The sequence below is a fragment of the Ranitomeya imitator genome, chromosome 2 (genome assembly GCF_032444005.1).
Source record: "Ranitomeya imitator isolate aRanImi1 chromosome 2, aRanImi1.pri, whole genome shotgun sequence".
NCBI classification, from domain to species: Eukaryota; Metazoa; Chordata; class Amphibia; order Anura; family Dendrobatidae; genus Ranitomeya; species Ranitomeya imitator.
The window spans coordinates 731,865,692-731,880,292 of record NC_091283.1 but is presented as its reverse complement, the minus strand read 5'-3'; the positions used below and the strand labels follow the sequence as shown (position 1 = coordinate 731,880,292).

The following is a 14,601-nucleotide window of genomic DNA, read 5'->3' as shown; positions in this document are numbered from 1 at the left end:
AAAATTGCCACATGCACAAAAGTTGCAACACATGCAAAAGTTGTCTCACACAAAACTTGCACACACTCAAAACAAACCACACATAAAACTTGCCACGCGCAAAACTCGCCATGCGCAAAACTTGCTGCACACAACTTGCTACACTAACCTGTCACATGCAATTCGACACACAAAAAGTTGCTACACGCATGTCGCCACACAAAACTCATCTCACAAAAGTCGCTACATGCATGTCGCCACATGCAACTCAACACACACAACTTGATACATGAAACTCGCCCTAAAACAAACACAAGTCTGGTATTATCCTTCAAAAATAAAAATCTGATTAATAAGCAGACAAACTACGAGAGCAACAAATGTACCAAATAGGAAATACACTGTCAGTCACATGACCTGTCTATTATGTGTATGTGTGAGCTAATATATACTGCCAGGGGGAGGGCTTCCTGTTGGCTGGGGATTTATCAGGCTGCCAATTTAGTACTATATACAGGAGAGATGACACACAGGTATATACCATATACAGGAGGAGATGACACACAGGTATATACTATATGCAGGAGGAGATGACACACAGGTATATACTATATACAGGAGCAGATGACACACAGGTATATACTATATACAGGAGCAGATGACACACAGGTATATACTATATACAGGAGGATTATTCAACTAAGTCCAACCATCTACTTCTAATGGTACTTCCTTGATACATGCAAACAACCACAAGGTGGCAGTCAAATTACTGTCACCTTAAAGAAGCCAACCATTAATAAAAACTTGAATACATTTTATTTAAAGAAACAAAAAATGAAGACAATACATATACATTTTAAAAACTACTTCCATTTTTCCGGATATTCCCCCTAGGGAGAGCCATGAGAAGCACACAATTATAAATCAACAATAAAGTACATATATCAAAAACAAAGAGACTCAGCTTCTCAAACAACACATAGACTGTATATAAGGTGCTATCAGCCTCCCCTTTCTAATGCTAGTGTCCTATGTTATTGAAGCAGCCCTTAGTACCATTATGTCCTATATTACCACTATTAACCGATCATATTCCGGATCCCAACATACGGTACATAAAGTTATACCAATGCCATTACCTAAGATAGAAGAAGCAAGGGCGAAACGCGCGTCGGGGCGCAGGGAGAAGCCAGGAGAGGAGGCCCACAATAGAAAAACCTATCTTAGGTAATGGCATTGGTATAACTTTATGTACCGTATGTTGGGATCCGGAATATGATCGTGTCTGCTTCTCATGGCTCTCCCTAGGGGGAATATCCGGAAAAATGGAAGTAGTTTTTAAAATGTATATGTATTGTCTTCATTTTTTGTTTCTTTCAATAAAATGTATTCAAGTTTTTATTAATGGTTGGCTTCTTTAAGGTGACAGTAATTTGACTGTCACCTTGTGGTTGTTTGCATATATACAGGAGGAGATGACACACAGGTATATACTATATACAGGAGGAGATGACACACAGGTATATACTATATACAGGAGGAGATGACACACACATATATACTATATACTGTATACTCCTCATCTATTCCCCAACCCCTGAAGATGGCTGGACCATGATTGTAAATACATCATTGTAAATACACACCTGTACTTTGCATCTCCCCCACCTCATTGTAGATTGTAAGCTCTCACGAGCAGGGTCGTCTTATTTTGCTTTAATTATTGTATTGTTAACGTTGTTACTTATGACTTTTGTGTTTGAAACTGTTAAACTGTAAAGCGCTGCGGAATATGTTGGCGCTATATAAATAAAGATTATTATTATTATTATTATTATATACAGGGGAGATGACACACAGGTATATACTATATACAGGAGGAGATGACATACAGGTATATACTATATACAGGGGAGATGACATACAGGTACATACTATATACAGGGGCGATGACACACAGGTATATACTATATACAATGGAGATTACACACATGTATATACTATATACAGGTGGAGATGACATAAAGGTATAAACTATATACTCGAGGAGATGACACACAGGTATATACTTTATACAGAGCAGATGATACACAGGTAAATACTATATACAGGAGGAGATGACTTAGAGGTACATACTATATACAGGAGGAGATGACACACGTATATACTATATACAGGAGGAGATGACATACAGGTATATACTATATAAAAGAGGAGATGACACATAGGTATAGAGGAGGAGAGGACATACAGCAGGTATATACTATATACAGGGGAGATGACATACAGGTATATACTATATACAGGAGATGACATGCAGGTATATACTATATATAGGAGGAGATGACATACAGGTATATAGTATATACAGAAGAGATGACATACAGGTATATAATATGTACAGGAGGAGATGACACATGGGTATATACAATATACAGGAGGAGATGACATACAGCAGGTATATACTATTTACAGGGGAGATGGCATACAGGTATATGCTATATACAAGAGAAGACATACAGGTGTATACTATGTGTAAGGGAGATAAGAAACATGTATATACTGAGGTGAAAATGAGGGGTGTGAGGTGAAAATGAAAAGGTGTGAGTGCAAAATGAGAGGAGTGAGGGAAAATAGTGGAGTGATCAGAAAATGACAGATGTGAGGTCGAAATGACAGCGGCGACTTTTGTGTTTCGACTTTTATGTGGCGAGGTTGGTGTATGTGTGGTGAAATGTGCGCTGAGGGTGATATGTGTTCAAGCATGTGGCAGTGTGTGGTGCATTTTGTGTGTGTGTTCATATCCCCGTGTGTAGTGAGTATCCCATGTCGTGGCCCCACCTTAGCAGCTGTACGGTGTATACTCTTTGGCACCATCGCTCTCACTCTTTAAATTCCCCTCGTGTCACATCTGGCAGCAGTTAATTTGCCTCCAACACTTTTCCTTTCACTTTTTCCCCATTAAGTAGCTAGGGGCAAAATTGTTTGGTGAATTGGAAAGCGTGGGGTTAAAATTTCACCTCACAACATAGCCTATGACGCTCTTAGGGTCCAGACGTGTGACTGTGCAAAATTTTGTGGCTGTAGCTGCGATGCCTCCTTTCACTTTTTCCCCATTATGTAGATAGGGGCAAAATTGTTTGGTGAATTGGAACATGCAGGGTTAAAATTTCGCATCACAACATAGCCTATGACGCTCTCAGGGTCCAGACCTGTGACTGTGCAAAATTTTGTGGCTGTAGCTGCGACGGTGCAGATGCCAATCCCGGACATATGGATCGCCCCCAGACACAGGGCCGCGCGTTCTCGGTACCGGGCCTCTCTGGTTCGGTTCTGAGGCTGTCACGGTGGCTAGACCCGGTCCGCGACCCTGCTAAGGGGCGTCCAATAAAGGTGGTACAGTCTGTCAGGGATTCGTGATGCCACCTGTGGTGTTCGGTCAGGGTGACCGACGCTGCTGTGGGGTCCGCTGGGGTGATGGAATGGCAGCTGGATGGTATACCTTCCCACAGGTGAAGTATGTCCCCAGGGCTTCCCAGTAAGATGGAAGGTGATGGTGTGAGGTGCAGGCAATAACAAGGACACAAGGTTGCAGTCTCTTTACCTCTTTACTGAAGACTTCAGGATCCTCAATCCAGAGCACGTTTAACAGGGCTATCAGAGACAGGCCGGCCTGATGTTCACTTCCAGAGTTTCCCTCGCAGATGGAAATCGTTGCCCACCACTAGCGCCTGTGTGTTGTAGTCCTACCCTGCTAAGCATTCGGAATAGTCCTCACAACTGCTGTTCTCGTTCGTTCGTTCTCTACAGCTCTCTCTCTCTTTAGTTCCAGATGTTGCTAGTTTCTCGTCCCCCAGTATGTTTTGGCTAGGACGCATGTTTTGGATGTTTTGGGAAGGCCTGGAGGTCTTCCGGGACCCTAGAGATGCCCCTCTCCCACTGTTACCCCCTATGTCTTCTTAGGAAATTTAAGGTAGACAGCCAACCTATAATTAACTGTCCTGCGGAGTTTGAAGTGAAGCCTAAAGTCAGTTACTCCCACGGTGTTCCGGCCACCGGCTACGCGCCTCAGTAGGATGTTGCCTCGGTCTCACGGCACGACTCCTACTGGTACTCCTTTTTGCTTGATCTCGTTTACACTGTTCCACAATATCCTTCGCTTCTTGTCTCTTTCTTAGGATACCGCTGCAAGGTAGTGCAGGCGCAGTTCCGTAACGTTCTGTTCTGTTCGCTAGGTACCTGCCAGGTTCCCACGCCTGACAGGGACCCCCCTGTGCCTTCTCCCTGCAACACCCCCTGCCACAGGATGTTGCCTGAATCCAACCCAGTCAGCTTTTGACTAACTTTCTATCCAACCCCTAGTTTTACCAGTGTGAGAAGGGGCCCAATAAATAAAGCCTTTTGCTCCCCCTAGTGGCCGGAGTGTGAAGTGTAATGTGTGCTGGTGATACCTGGTCAGGAGAATTCCTTAAGTGCCATCAGACGTACCATCACTCCCCTTAGTGGCAGAGTGTCATACTGCAACGACCAGGTCTCTGGGGCGCTGCACTTACACACATACATACATACATACATACATACACACACACATTCAGCTTTATATATTAGATGGAGGTCTATTTATTTTCCATTAGGGTATTTGCCAAATGCTGGAGGCCCTAATTGAAACCAAAAAGCCCTGATTATAGTTATGCTTTATTAGTTTCCATAACTACCCTTCTGGTTCTAAATTTAAAATAAAGGATGTCAGGAGTGAATATCTCTATTTCTTCCCCTGTATTGGGTAAATGGTTAGCAAAAAATTATTGTTTCTGTATCTACTGTAACTTTAAATGTACTCCCTGTTAAGTTACATCCCTAAAGAGCACCACATTTTTTTCCTTTTGATTACTTTTTTTTTTGCAAAAATGGTAACAAATCTAGTTGAAATGGTCATTACAGTTTGCTGCATAACCCATCGTAGGGAAATGGGGATGTGCATTAGGAGTCCTGTTACCTTAGTCTCTGAGCCATTCCTTTGCTTTGGGGGAGTGCCATTGGCTTCATCTGCCTAGGGCACCAAAATACTTTTTCGTGGTCTTGGGCTGATAATAACATACGTATGTGCACCCACAGGCCAGATACCCAACATTTCCCAGCCATCACTGAAGGGCCTGTCTTGCATCCTGCATAAAAAATGTGCAAAAAGATGAATAGAATACATCGCCGAAAAATTTTAATTTAAAATTAATTGTTTAGGTAGAAGAGCCACGAAGATGTACGCAGTACTCTGCAGAAACTGGACGTATCATACCCGCATCTGCAAGAGCTATGACACGGCAGGCATCACGAAAGTCAAAAAAAAACAGCATTGCCAAAGAAAAGAATACAAGTGCTAATTTACAAGATCAAGAACTTATGGCAAGTCCTAAGAAATACAAAAAGAGACAAAAGTCATTTGATATGTCAGCATTTTACTAATCTGTAAGATAATGGAGCCCTGTTGATTTTAAATGTAGATTATATATGGTCAAAAGTTCTTGTGGCTCTGCATGACCCTAAATTTTCCGGTTACTCATCAGAACATTAAACCAAAAGAGATGATCTAGTGAAGCTATGTCCCCAAAATTGGATCAATCGTCAGTATTTCCAATGATAAACAGGTCACAGTGACCGAGGATTGTAACACGGCTCTTTTCTGTTAATAGATATTGGAGTTGCTTTGCCAGATTCTACAAACTGATTCTCTGTCAGCCATCCAACAGTGGCTCTTGTCAGCTGGCCAGAGAGGTAAGAGCAATCACAAGAGAATAGTAAAACTTCTTTTTTTTGTTCAATGGCAAAAAAAAGTCATGTTATTATTACATGTATTTTTCAGTAGAATAACAATGCTCTATTAGTAAAAATTAAGTATCAGGTTTAGTGCGGCATTCCACCTTAGAGACTATAAAGATTCCTTATGCCAAAATGAAAGTGATGTGTTGGTCCACTAACTTCCACTTTTCTGCCATAGAACGGAAAATACTCATTGATATTGTGGTCTAACAGTTGCACATTGTTATATTGGATTATCTGATAATATTTCCTTAAGGTTATGAAGCATCCAAGGTTGAAGTTACTTTAAGGGTTATCCTCATCCTCTTAGTTCAGGATCATACTGCCAACTCTAACCTCCCACCCGGCTGTTTTTTTTTTTTATATAGCTGTGAAACCTGCACAATTTTTTCTTGGGGTACCATTCTTAGATGGCACAACCTTGTAAACTTTAAACCTTTACTGGTTATTACGAAATAATGACCCATATTTAGTAAAGTACTCATAAAGATTGACTAAACTTAGTCTAGGTAGTCGAGAAATGTGCCAAATTTATCATAGGTGGGCACATTGTCTGATAGAGCTGTCTCGTGAGAGGGTAAACGGTTTCTATTACTTGGCTTAATGTTTACGCCTAAAAATGGTCCCAACCCAATATTAAAGCTGGTGAAAATTAGTGTTAAATTGGTGCTAAAATTGGTTTGCATCAAAAAGAAGCTCCAAGTTATGCCAGAATTCTGACTTACACTAATGCTAAACGCGAGCCAATGTATCATAATTAAAATTAACATGCATGCTAATATTTGTCTTATTCTTTTAACTTTTGCATGGCTAATGTTGTATAATATAAACCAAAACAGAACAAACCCCTAAGAAATAACTTTTAATAATAAATGTCTAAAACCATATCCATAGTAAAACCACTCATAGTTTAAAAGGTAAATATACATAATAAAGGTTATACATAGGAAAGAAAAACAAGTAAGGCTGGCCGACTCTAATAAGCCATGTAAAACTGTTAGCCTCCCTGACCACGGAGGTTGGCACCCTAACTAATCGTCATGGTGTCTCCGCTCAACGACGGCAATCCCTGGAAACTAGTAATACCTATGCTATATAGTTCATATACACAAGTTATATATATATATATATATATATATATATTGCCCTTCTGGGAATCTCAGTATGAAGGAAACAAGAAAACCCATAATCATCTATTACAAAATGCATAAATGTCCTCCGAGAAAAATATGACATAAAGCCTAAAGTGCATATATATATATATATATATACAATATTAAAATATATAGTTCTTAATATAATTTGCTGGGATGCACCCCCAGCAAAGATAGTGAAATAGCCAACCATGTACTGTATATAGAATCCCAGAGGTATTACTTATCTCGAAACAAGAGTCTTCATGATTTGTACCCCATCCTCTGTTCACTGGGCTTATTAGGGTCAACGAGTCTTACTTATTGCTCTTTCCTGTGTATACCCTTCATTATGTATATTTAATTTTTCAACTATGAGAATGTTTCTAATATGGATATGATTTTAGACATTTATTATTAAAAGTTATTTTTTTAGGGGTTTGTTCTGTTCTGGTTTATACTGTTTTGGAGCCCACATTATATATTTTCGTTTTTTGTTTTTTTCTGATGTATAAATAGTCCACCCTTTATATAGTATATTTCACCTTCTTCATTACCGTGCAGTTCTCTCTGCACCGGATGCAGTGATGTGATGAGTTATAATAAATATAAGAATAAATAAAACTATAAGAAATATGATCAAAATATTGACTTAGTGTTTTGAAACATTCAAGGTTGATGTTGATTTCAAGGTTATCCTCATCCTCTTAGTTCAGGATCATCCCGCTCCTTGGCCCCCCGGCATCCTGGTTGCTTGGGGACATGCACTCCTGCTGGATAAACAGTTTAGACCGATATGAGGCAGCATCAAATGCACAGTGGCTCTGGGTCTAACAGTCAAGCTCTTTTAGAAAGAGCTTGTAAGCACTGCACATATATGGCCACCACTGCGTACATGAACCTGTAAATAATTAAAGAAAAATCTCTTATGTTGAGAACAAGGGGGAATTGTAATGACTAGTAAATTGTTAAGTTGCTTGTTTTTACAAGCACTCTGAAATATTAGTCATCTAAGACAATATGAATAACCCTTCAATAGTAGACAGATGAGTTGCCAATTTTCATGCTTTCATAATTCCTTGCAGAAAAAGACCTTGTCATGAATATGATCCAGACAGCTACAGCCAATATGCAACATGAATCTGTGGGGGAAACACTCTACACCCAGAACAGCACAGGTCTGTTAACGAAGGATGAGTTCCTACAGAGAAAAAATTTCAACAGGTACAAGCTTTGTCTTACAAATTTCACTAAGGCCCTGATTCATCAATACCTGTGTTGATCATGCCTATGTTGATGAGGGTGCATGTTGAGGTCAGAGGCATCTGATTCATTAGGAGGAGTTCACTTCGCCACAAATCTTACCCCAACCAGAGACCGAAGTAATATTTCTAATGCAAGGCATGCCATAGCTCGTTGTGGATTACACAAGCTGTGGCATCATGCCTTGTCCATCCCAAACTTATCCCATTTGGGTGGAGCTGGCCAAAACAAGAGTGAAAACGCCAAAGTCACCTCAAGTTTTGGCAACTTTTCAAGGTGCTTTACAGCAGATTTCTGGCATAAGCACCATGACAAATTAGGGTGTAACAGTTTTCTCATAGGATCAGTTCACTGTATTATCTAGTCCAGCTCCACAAGTGTCACTTTACATGGGCTGTAAACCCCTGAGCTAAAGTAGTCATCAAAAAGAGATTATCATTTTGTTGTGCATAGACTGTAGACTTGAATAGAGGCGTCCGCATGCATATTGAGATTAAATCATTCAAAAGAAAAAAAAATGTGAAAAATTTTATATCAGTATGCATAGACTTCTCTATTTAAGTCCATAGTCAGATAGTGGTAGGGACAAATGCATCTGGGGACTGCTGATACAAGTGAAAAAGCCTGTTCAAAGACATTGGGTAAGCATTGAATACTCTATAAAGTATCCAGTCCATTTAGTACAGCATATCAAATGTGATTAGGTAGACAATGGCCTCCAATTAGGCCTACCAAAAGGGGCAGGTTGAGTATGGTGCAACTTAAGAGGCCACTATTCGTGAACATGAGTGGCCTTTTATTTGGGAACTGTGCATGTCACACAGGACTAGATTTATGCTATGTGATAAGTGACCACTGTAACAAGTAACATCTTCCTATAGGTAACGATGGAAAACACACCCAATGCCATTACTTGCCCTTTCTTCTGCAATTCATACTGGACACCGAAAAGCTTGTTCAACTCATCCTGTCATTGATCCTAACAATCTACAGAGAAAATGTCATGTGTAATCAGCAAACAACTCATTTCTTTTGTGTATTAGGTCAAGTCACAAGCAGAGACCAGAGCCTGTTCCCGAAGAAGATAAGCCAGGTAACCAACCATAATTCATGATTTATTTTCACTGTATTTCAAATATAAATGTATGAGCTGTTAGGCTTGTCTATTCTACAATTTACAGTGATGATGTACAGTGGGCAGAAAAAAAATCTACACTTCCCTGTTTTAAAAGCATGGTTTTTGTCATGTAAAAAAAACATACTCCAAAACAATTCATTTCAGAACTTTTTCCACCTTTATTCTCTCCTTTAATCAGTGGCCATTCAATTGAAAAACTGAAAATTTTGAGATGGAAAATAAAAACAAAATTAAAATAATATCTATATATATAATTGTCTAAGGGTTTTTCCGTCTGTCTGTCTGTCTGTCTGTCCTGGAAATCCCGCGTCCCTGATTGGTCGATGCCGCCAGGCCTCGACCAATCAGCGACGGGCACAGCGACGATGATGTCATAAAGGACGTAGACATCCCGCGTCACTGATTGGACTGATTGGATTGATGTCATAATGGTTGCCATGGCGACGATGATGTCATAAAGGTTGCCTCGATCAATCAGCGACGGACACAGTCTGCCGCGAATTCTGGAATCATCATTGTCCATATACTACGGGGACATGCATATTCTAGAATACCCGATGCGTTAGAATCGGGCCACAATCTAGTGCCTGCATAAGTGTGAACATGCTGTTATAAATTGTGGATGTGATTGTGATCAGAATTAGGCAATCACGTTTAAATTCATATTAAAGGGGAATCTGTCAGAAGGATCAAACCTCCAAAGCTGTCTACATGGGCATGTAGGTCATAGGAAGCTGAAAAAAAAAAGAAATTTTCAATTCAATGTCTTATTCCAGAGAAATCCATGTTTGTTTATATGACTACAGGCCAAATATTGATCTGCATAAGAATCTGCCTCCAGAGCTTATGTTTAATAAAAGGGGGAGTTACCTATGTGAGACATACAACTAACATAGAACAGTACAACTAAACTTTGCTCCTTACAATCACATTTGCTGCAGCTCTCAAAGTTTTTCTGTATTGCAACCCTGTCTGCCTGTGAGATGGAAGCTGATCAGGACACCTACAGTTGTGTCAATTATAATCACATACAGCTCTGCAGTGAGATCAGGACAACAGCCATTACATATCACACTGGTAACTCCCCCTTTTATTTACAATAGTCTCTGGAGGCAGATTCTCATACACATCAGTGCCTGGCCCATAGTCCCAAACAAGCTCATTTACATATCAGAAAAAAACATGGATATCTCTGGAATAAGATATCGAATTGCAAATATCAAGGTATCAAGAAGGTGTGTAAGAAGGCAGCTGTCCAAAAGGTACCTTCACACTGAACAATTTAACAACGATATCGCTAGCGATCCAAGACGTTGCAGCGTCTTGGATTGCGATATCGTTGTGTTTAACACACAGCAGCGATCTGGATCCTGCTGTGACATCGTTGGTCAGAGCAGAAAGGCCAGAACTTTATTTCGTCGCTGGATCTCCCGCAGATATTGCTGAATCAGCGTGTGTGACGCCAATTCAGCGATGTCTTCACTGGTAACCAGGTGCGGTTTTCACTGCGGATTTTCTTGCGGTTTCTTCTGCGGATTCTTCTGCGGGTTTTCACCAGCACTTTCCTATTGGTGCTGGTTGAAACCCGCTGCGGAATCCGCACAAACAATTGACATGCTGCGGAAAATATCCCACAGCGTTTCCGCGCGGCTTTTTCCGCAGCATGTGCACAGCGTTTTTTTTTTCCCATAGGTTTACATTGTACTGTAAACTTTGGGAAAACTGCTGCGGATCCGCAGCGGCCAAATCCGCTGCGGATCCGCAGCAAAATCCGCAGCGTGTGCACACAGCCTTACAACTTCTTCATCAGGAAAAACCATGACTTTGATGAAGAAGTTATAAAACTTTGAAACTCGTTTACGGATAAACCACTTACATTTGCATTCTACATCTCTTAAATCTTTTTCAACGGCAGCGAAGATTAACCCATTTGTTTCCAGTTTTTATTTCTGAATTACCAAGATCTTGACATTCATCAAAAATGTATGTTTAGACAAATTCCAGCCTGGCTATGATTTACCAAAACCTACATCAAGTCTGCCTAAAGCATGTGGGAAAGTATTTTGGAGTCTGATGAGACAAAGATCTGATGAGGCTAAGATCCTAAGCTATAATAAATACCAGTTGTAAGCTGTGTTATCTTTGTTCCTAAATTAACATATATTAACTGTTGAATGGCTGGACAATATAGAAATTAATCCACTGCCAACAGTTCTGAAATTATTCTTCTTGTTATATTTTTACATGACTAAAACATAGTATTTAGCAGGAATGTGTAGACCTTTTATATCCTCTGTATCTGGTTGAAGCAAGGTAGCTGTCATTTGACAAAGATCTAAGTTTGTGGAGGTGTCTAGTATTACAGTTTAGCATCATTCCCTAAAAGGGAGCTAACCTGCAAGTTCTAGACATAAATATAAAAGGAGTAGCACCAAACCAACATGTTTAATAATAATCATCTTTATTTTTATATAGCGCTAACATATTCCGCAGCGCAGCAGTTTTGCACACATTATCATCACTGTCCCTGTTGGGGCTCACAGTCTAAATTCCCTATCAGTATGTCTTTGGAATGTGGGAGGAAACCCACGCAAACACGGAGAGAACATACAAACTCTTTGTAGATGTTGTCCTGGGTGGGATTAGAACCCAGGACTCCAGCGCTGCAAGGCTGCTGTGCTAACCACTGCGCCACCGTGCTGCCCTGTTTTGTGATAAGTATGGGCCCCTAATGAACTCCATTGATTTTACACAATCTTTTTCAGAGCACATTGGTACTGCAGAAGTTCTTCAGATACATGCAGAAGACAATGAAAATCAAAGCAAACCCAGCGCTGAAAAATAATTCCCCAATGAAGCGATTTTTTCCTGAACACCTGCTATTTCATGATCTTGTGATTTATGTGTCTTTTTTTAGATGCAGGAAACTATTGTCAATCGACATGTAAGATGCTTTCTTAATCCTGACAAATAGAATATTCAAAAAGGGATGAAATATCAGATCTGATTAATGCAATATTCAATTTAGGCATTTTTATCATGATTCTCCTTTTTTCATTCTTTATTTGTTGTAGCTTGAAGTTTAATAAATCTATAGAAGCAGGAAAAATATGCTTTAATACTCTACCGTATCTTGTCAGCAATTAAAATTGCAAGATCCGCAAAGGTAAACGGTGAACATGACATATAAACTGAATGACAGCAAATCTTGCAGTTAGAAAAAATTGGAGTCCGCCTCAGCAAGACTGGATTTTCCTTTTCTTTTTGAAAAGAAAATATAGTGCATACAAAAGAAAAGGAAAATCCAGTCCTGTTGAGCTAGACTCCAGTTTTTTATATTTTCCTTGATGTGAAGCCAGAGCGAGGCCAGTGTCTGAGCCCCAGGTGGATAATAATAATAATTATAATAATAATTTTTATTTATATAGCGCCAACATATTCCGCATCACTTTACAATTAAGCGGGGACATGTACAGACAATAAATTCAGTACAAGTTAAGACAATTTAAGCAGTGACATTAGGGGTGAGGTCCCTGCTCGCAAGCTTACAATCTACAAGGAAATGGGGGGGGGGGGGGCACAATAGGTGAAAAGCGCTTGTTATTTCAGGTCTGGCAATTATAATAAATAGGGATTTTCATATGAAGCTGCATGATCCGGTCATCAGCCCGTGTGTTTAAGGGCAATAGTCAAGTATCAAGTGCAGTTATCGTGTGAATGGAGGGTGTGGAGACAGATGAGTAGTAGGGTGCAGCATAGATGAGCATAGAGCAAGTGGGTGAGCTGGAATTAAGTTTCTATAAATCTTGGAGTTGACATAGTCAAGAACATTTTCATTCATTTTTACACCCTGTACAAATTTGTATAGACAATTCTCTTTAATTGTGTTTATTTTCAAATGAAGAGAATTTCCACCCTGGAGACATGAATGATTTCTATAGAAGGTCCATGGTGCTATGTGCTTGTCCACGTTTCCTTTGTTTTTGGAGGACACTTTTCATTGAGAATTAGGATAAAACTGGTAAATTAAGTATCTGATCCATGATATCAGTCTATTTATTCAGATTATATTCCAATTCAACTCTCTAGCCAAACCAGAAATGGAAGCACATTTAGACATGGATGGCCTTTGTGTATACCTATCTTATGGATCTCTTCCACAAGATATATTTTAACCCCTTTCTGACATCGGACGTACTATCCCGTCGAGGTGAGGTGGGCCCCTATGACCACCGAAGGGATAGTACGTCATATGCGATCGGCCGCACTCACGGTGGAAGCGCGGCCGATCGCGGCCGGGTGTCAGCTGCCTATCACAGCTGACGTCCGGCACTATGTGCCAGGAGCGGTCACGGACCGCTCCCGGCACATTAACCCCCGGCACACCGCGATCAAACATGATCGCGATGTGCCGGCAGAATAGGGAAGCATCCCGCAGGGAGGGGGCTCCCTGCGGGCTTCCCTGAGCCCCCCGCAGCAACGCGATGCGCTAGCAGTGCTAGCTAGCAGTGCTGCTAGTCAGATCGGTGATCTGACAGAGTGCTGTGCAAACTGTCAGATCATCGATCTGTGATGTCCCCCCCTGGGGCAAAGTAAAAAAGTTTAAAAAAAATGTCCAAATGTGTAAACAAAAATAAAAAAAATATTACTAAATAATGAAAAAAAATATATATTATTCCCATAAATACATTTCTTTATCTAAATGAAAAAAAAAATAAAAAAAGTACACATATTTAGTATCGCCCCGTCCGTAACGACCCGACCTATAAAACTGGCCCACTAGTTAACCCCTTCAGTAAACACCGTAAGAAAAAAAAAACGAGGCAAAAAACGACACTTTATTATCATACCGCCGAACAAAAAGTGAAATAACACGCGATCAAAAAGACAGATATAAACAACCATGGTACCGCTGAAAACGTCATCTTGTCCCGCAAAAAAAGAGCCGTGACACAGCATCATCAGCAAAAAAATAAAAAAGTTTAGTCCTGAGAATAAAGCGATGCAAAAATTATTATTTTTTCTATAAAATAGTTTTTATCGTAAAAAGCGCCAAAACATTAAAAAATGACATAAATGAGGTATCGCTGTAATCGTACTGACCCGAAGAATAAAACTGCTTTATCAATTTTACCAAACGCGCAACGGTATAAACGCCTCCCCCAAAAAAAATTCATGAATAGCTGGTTTTTGGTCATTCTGCCTCACAAAAATCGGAATAAAAAGCGATGAAAAAATGTCACGTGCCCGAAAATGTTACCAATAAAAACG

The 14,601-nt window shown here is 40.1% G+C and overlaps 1 protein-coding gene across 4 annotated transcripts in view; it reads left to right on the top strand.

Moving 5' to 3' along the window:
• The window catches only part of TBATA (thymus, brain and testes associated), a 70,085-nt gene extending 55,874 nt beyond the window's left edge, over positions 1-14,211 (top strand). The window contains exons 7-11 of one of the 4 annotated variants that reach the window (XM_069753203.1): positions 5,221-5,382; positions 5,670-5,751; positions 8,015-8,153; positions 9,236-9,285; positions 12,096-14,211. In XM_069753203.1, coding sequence (XP_069609304.1) covers positions 5,221-5,382; positions 5,670-5,751; positions 8,015-8,153; positions 9,236-9,285; positions 12,096-12,175 — 513 coding nt within the window. In that variant the 3' untranslated portion in view covers positions 12,176-14,211. The remainder of the gene's footprint in view (positions 1-5,220; positions 5,383-5,669; positions 5,752-8,014; positions 8,154-9,235; positions 9,286-12,095) is intronic. The other 3 variants (XM_069753204.1, XM_069753205.1, XM_069753206.1) reach the window with 3 other exon arrangements.
• Positions 14,212-14,601: the final 390 nt, after the last annotated feature.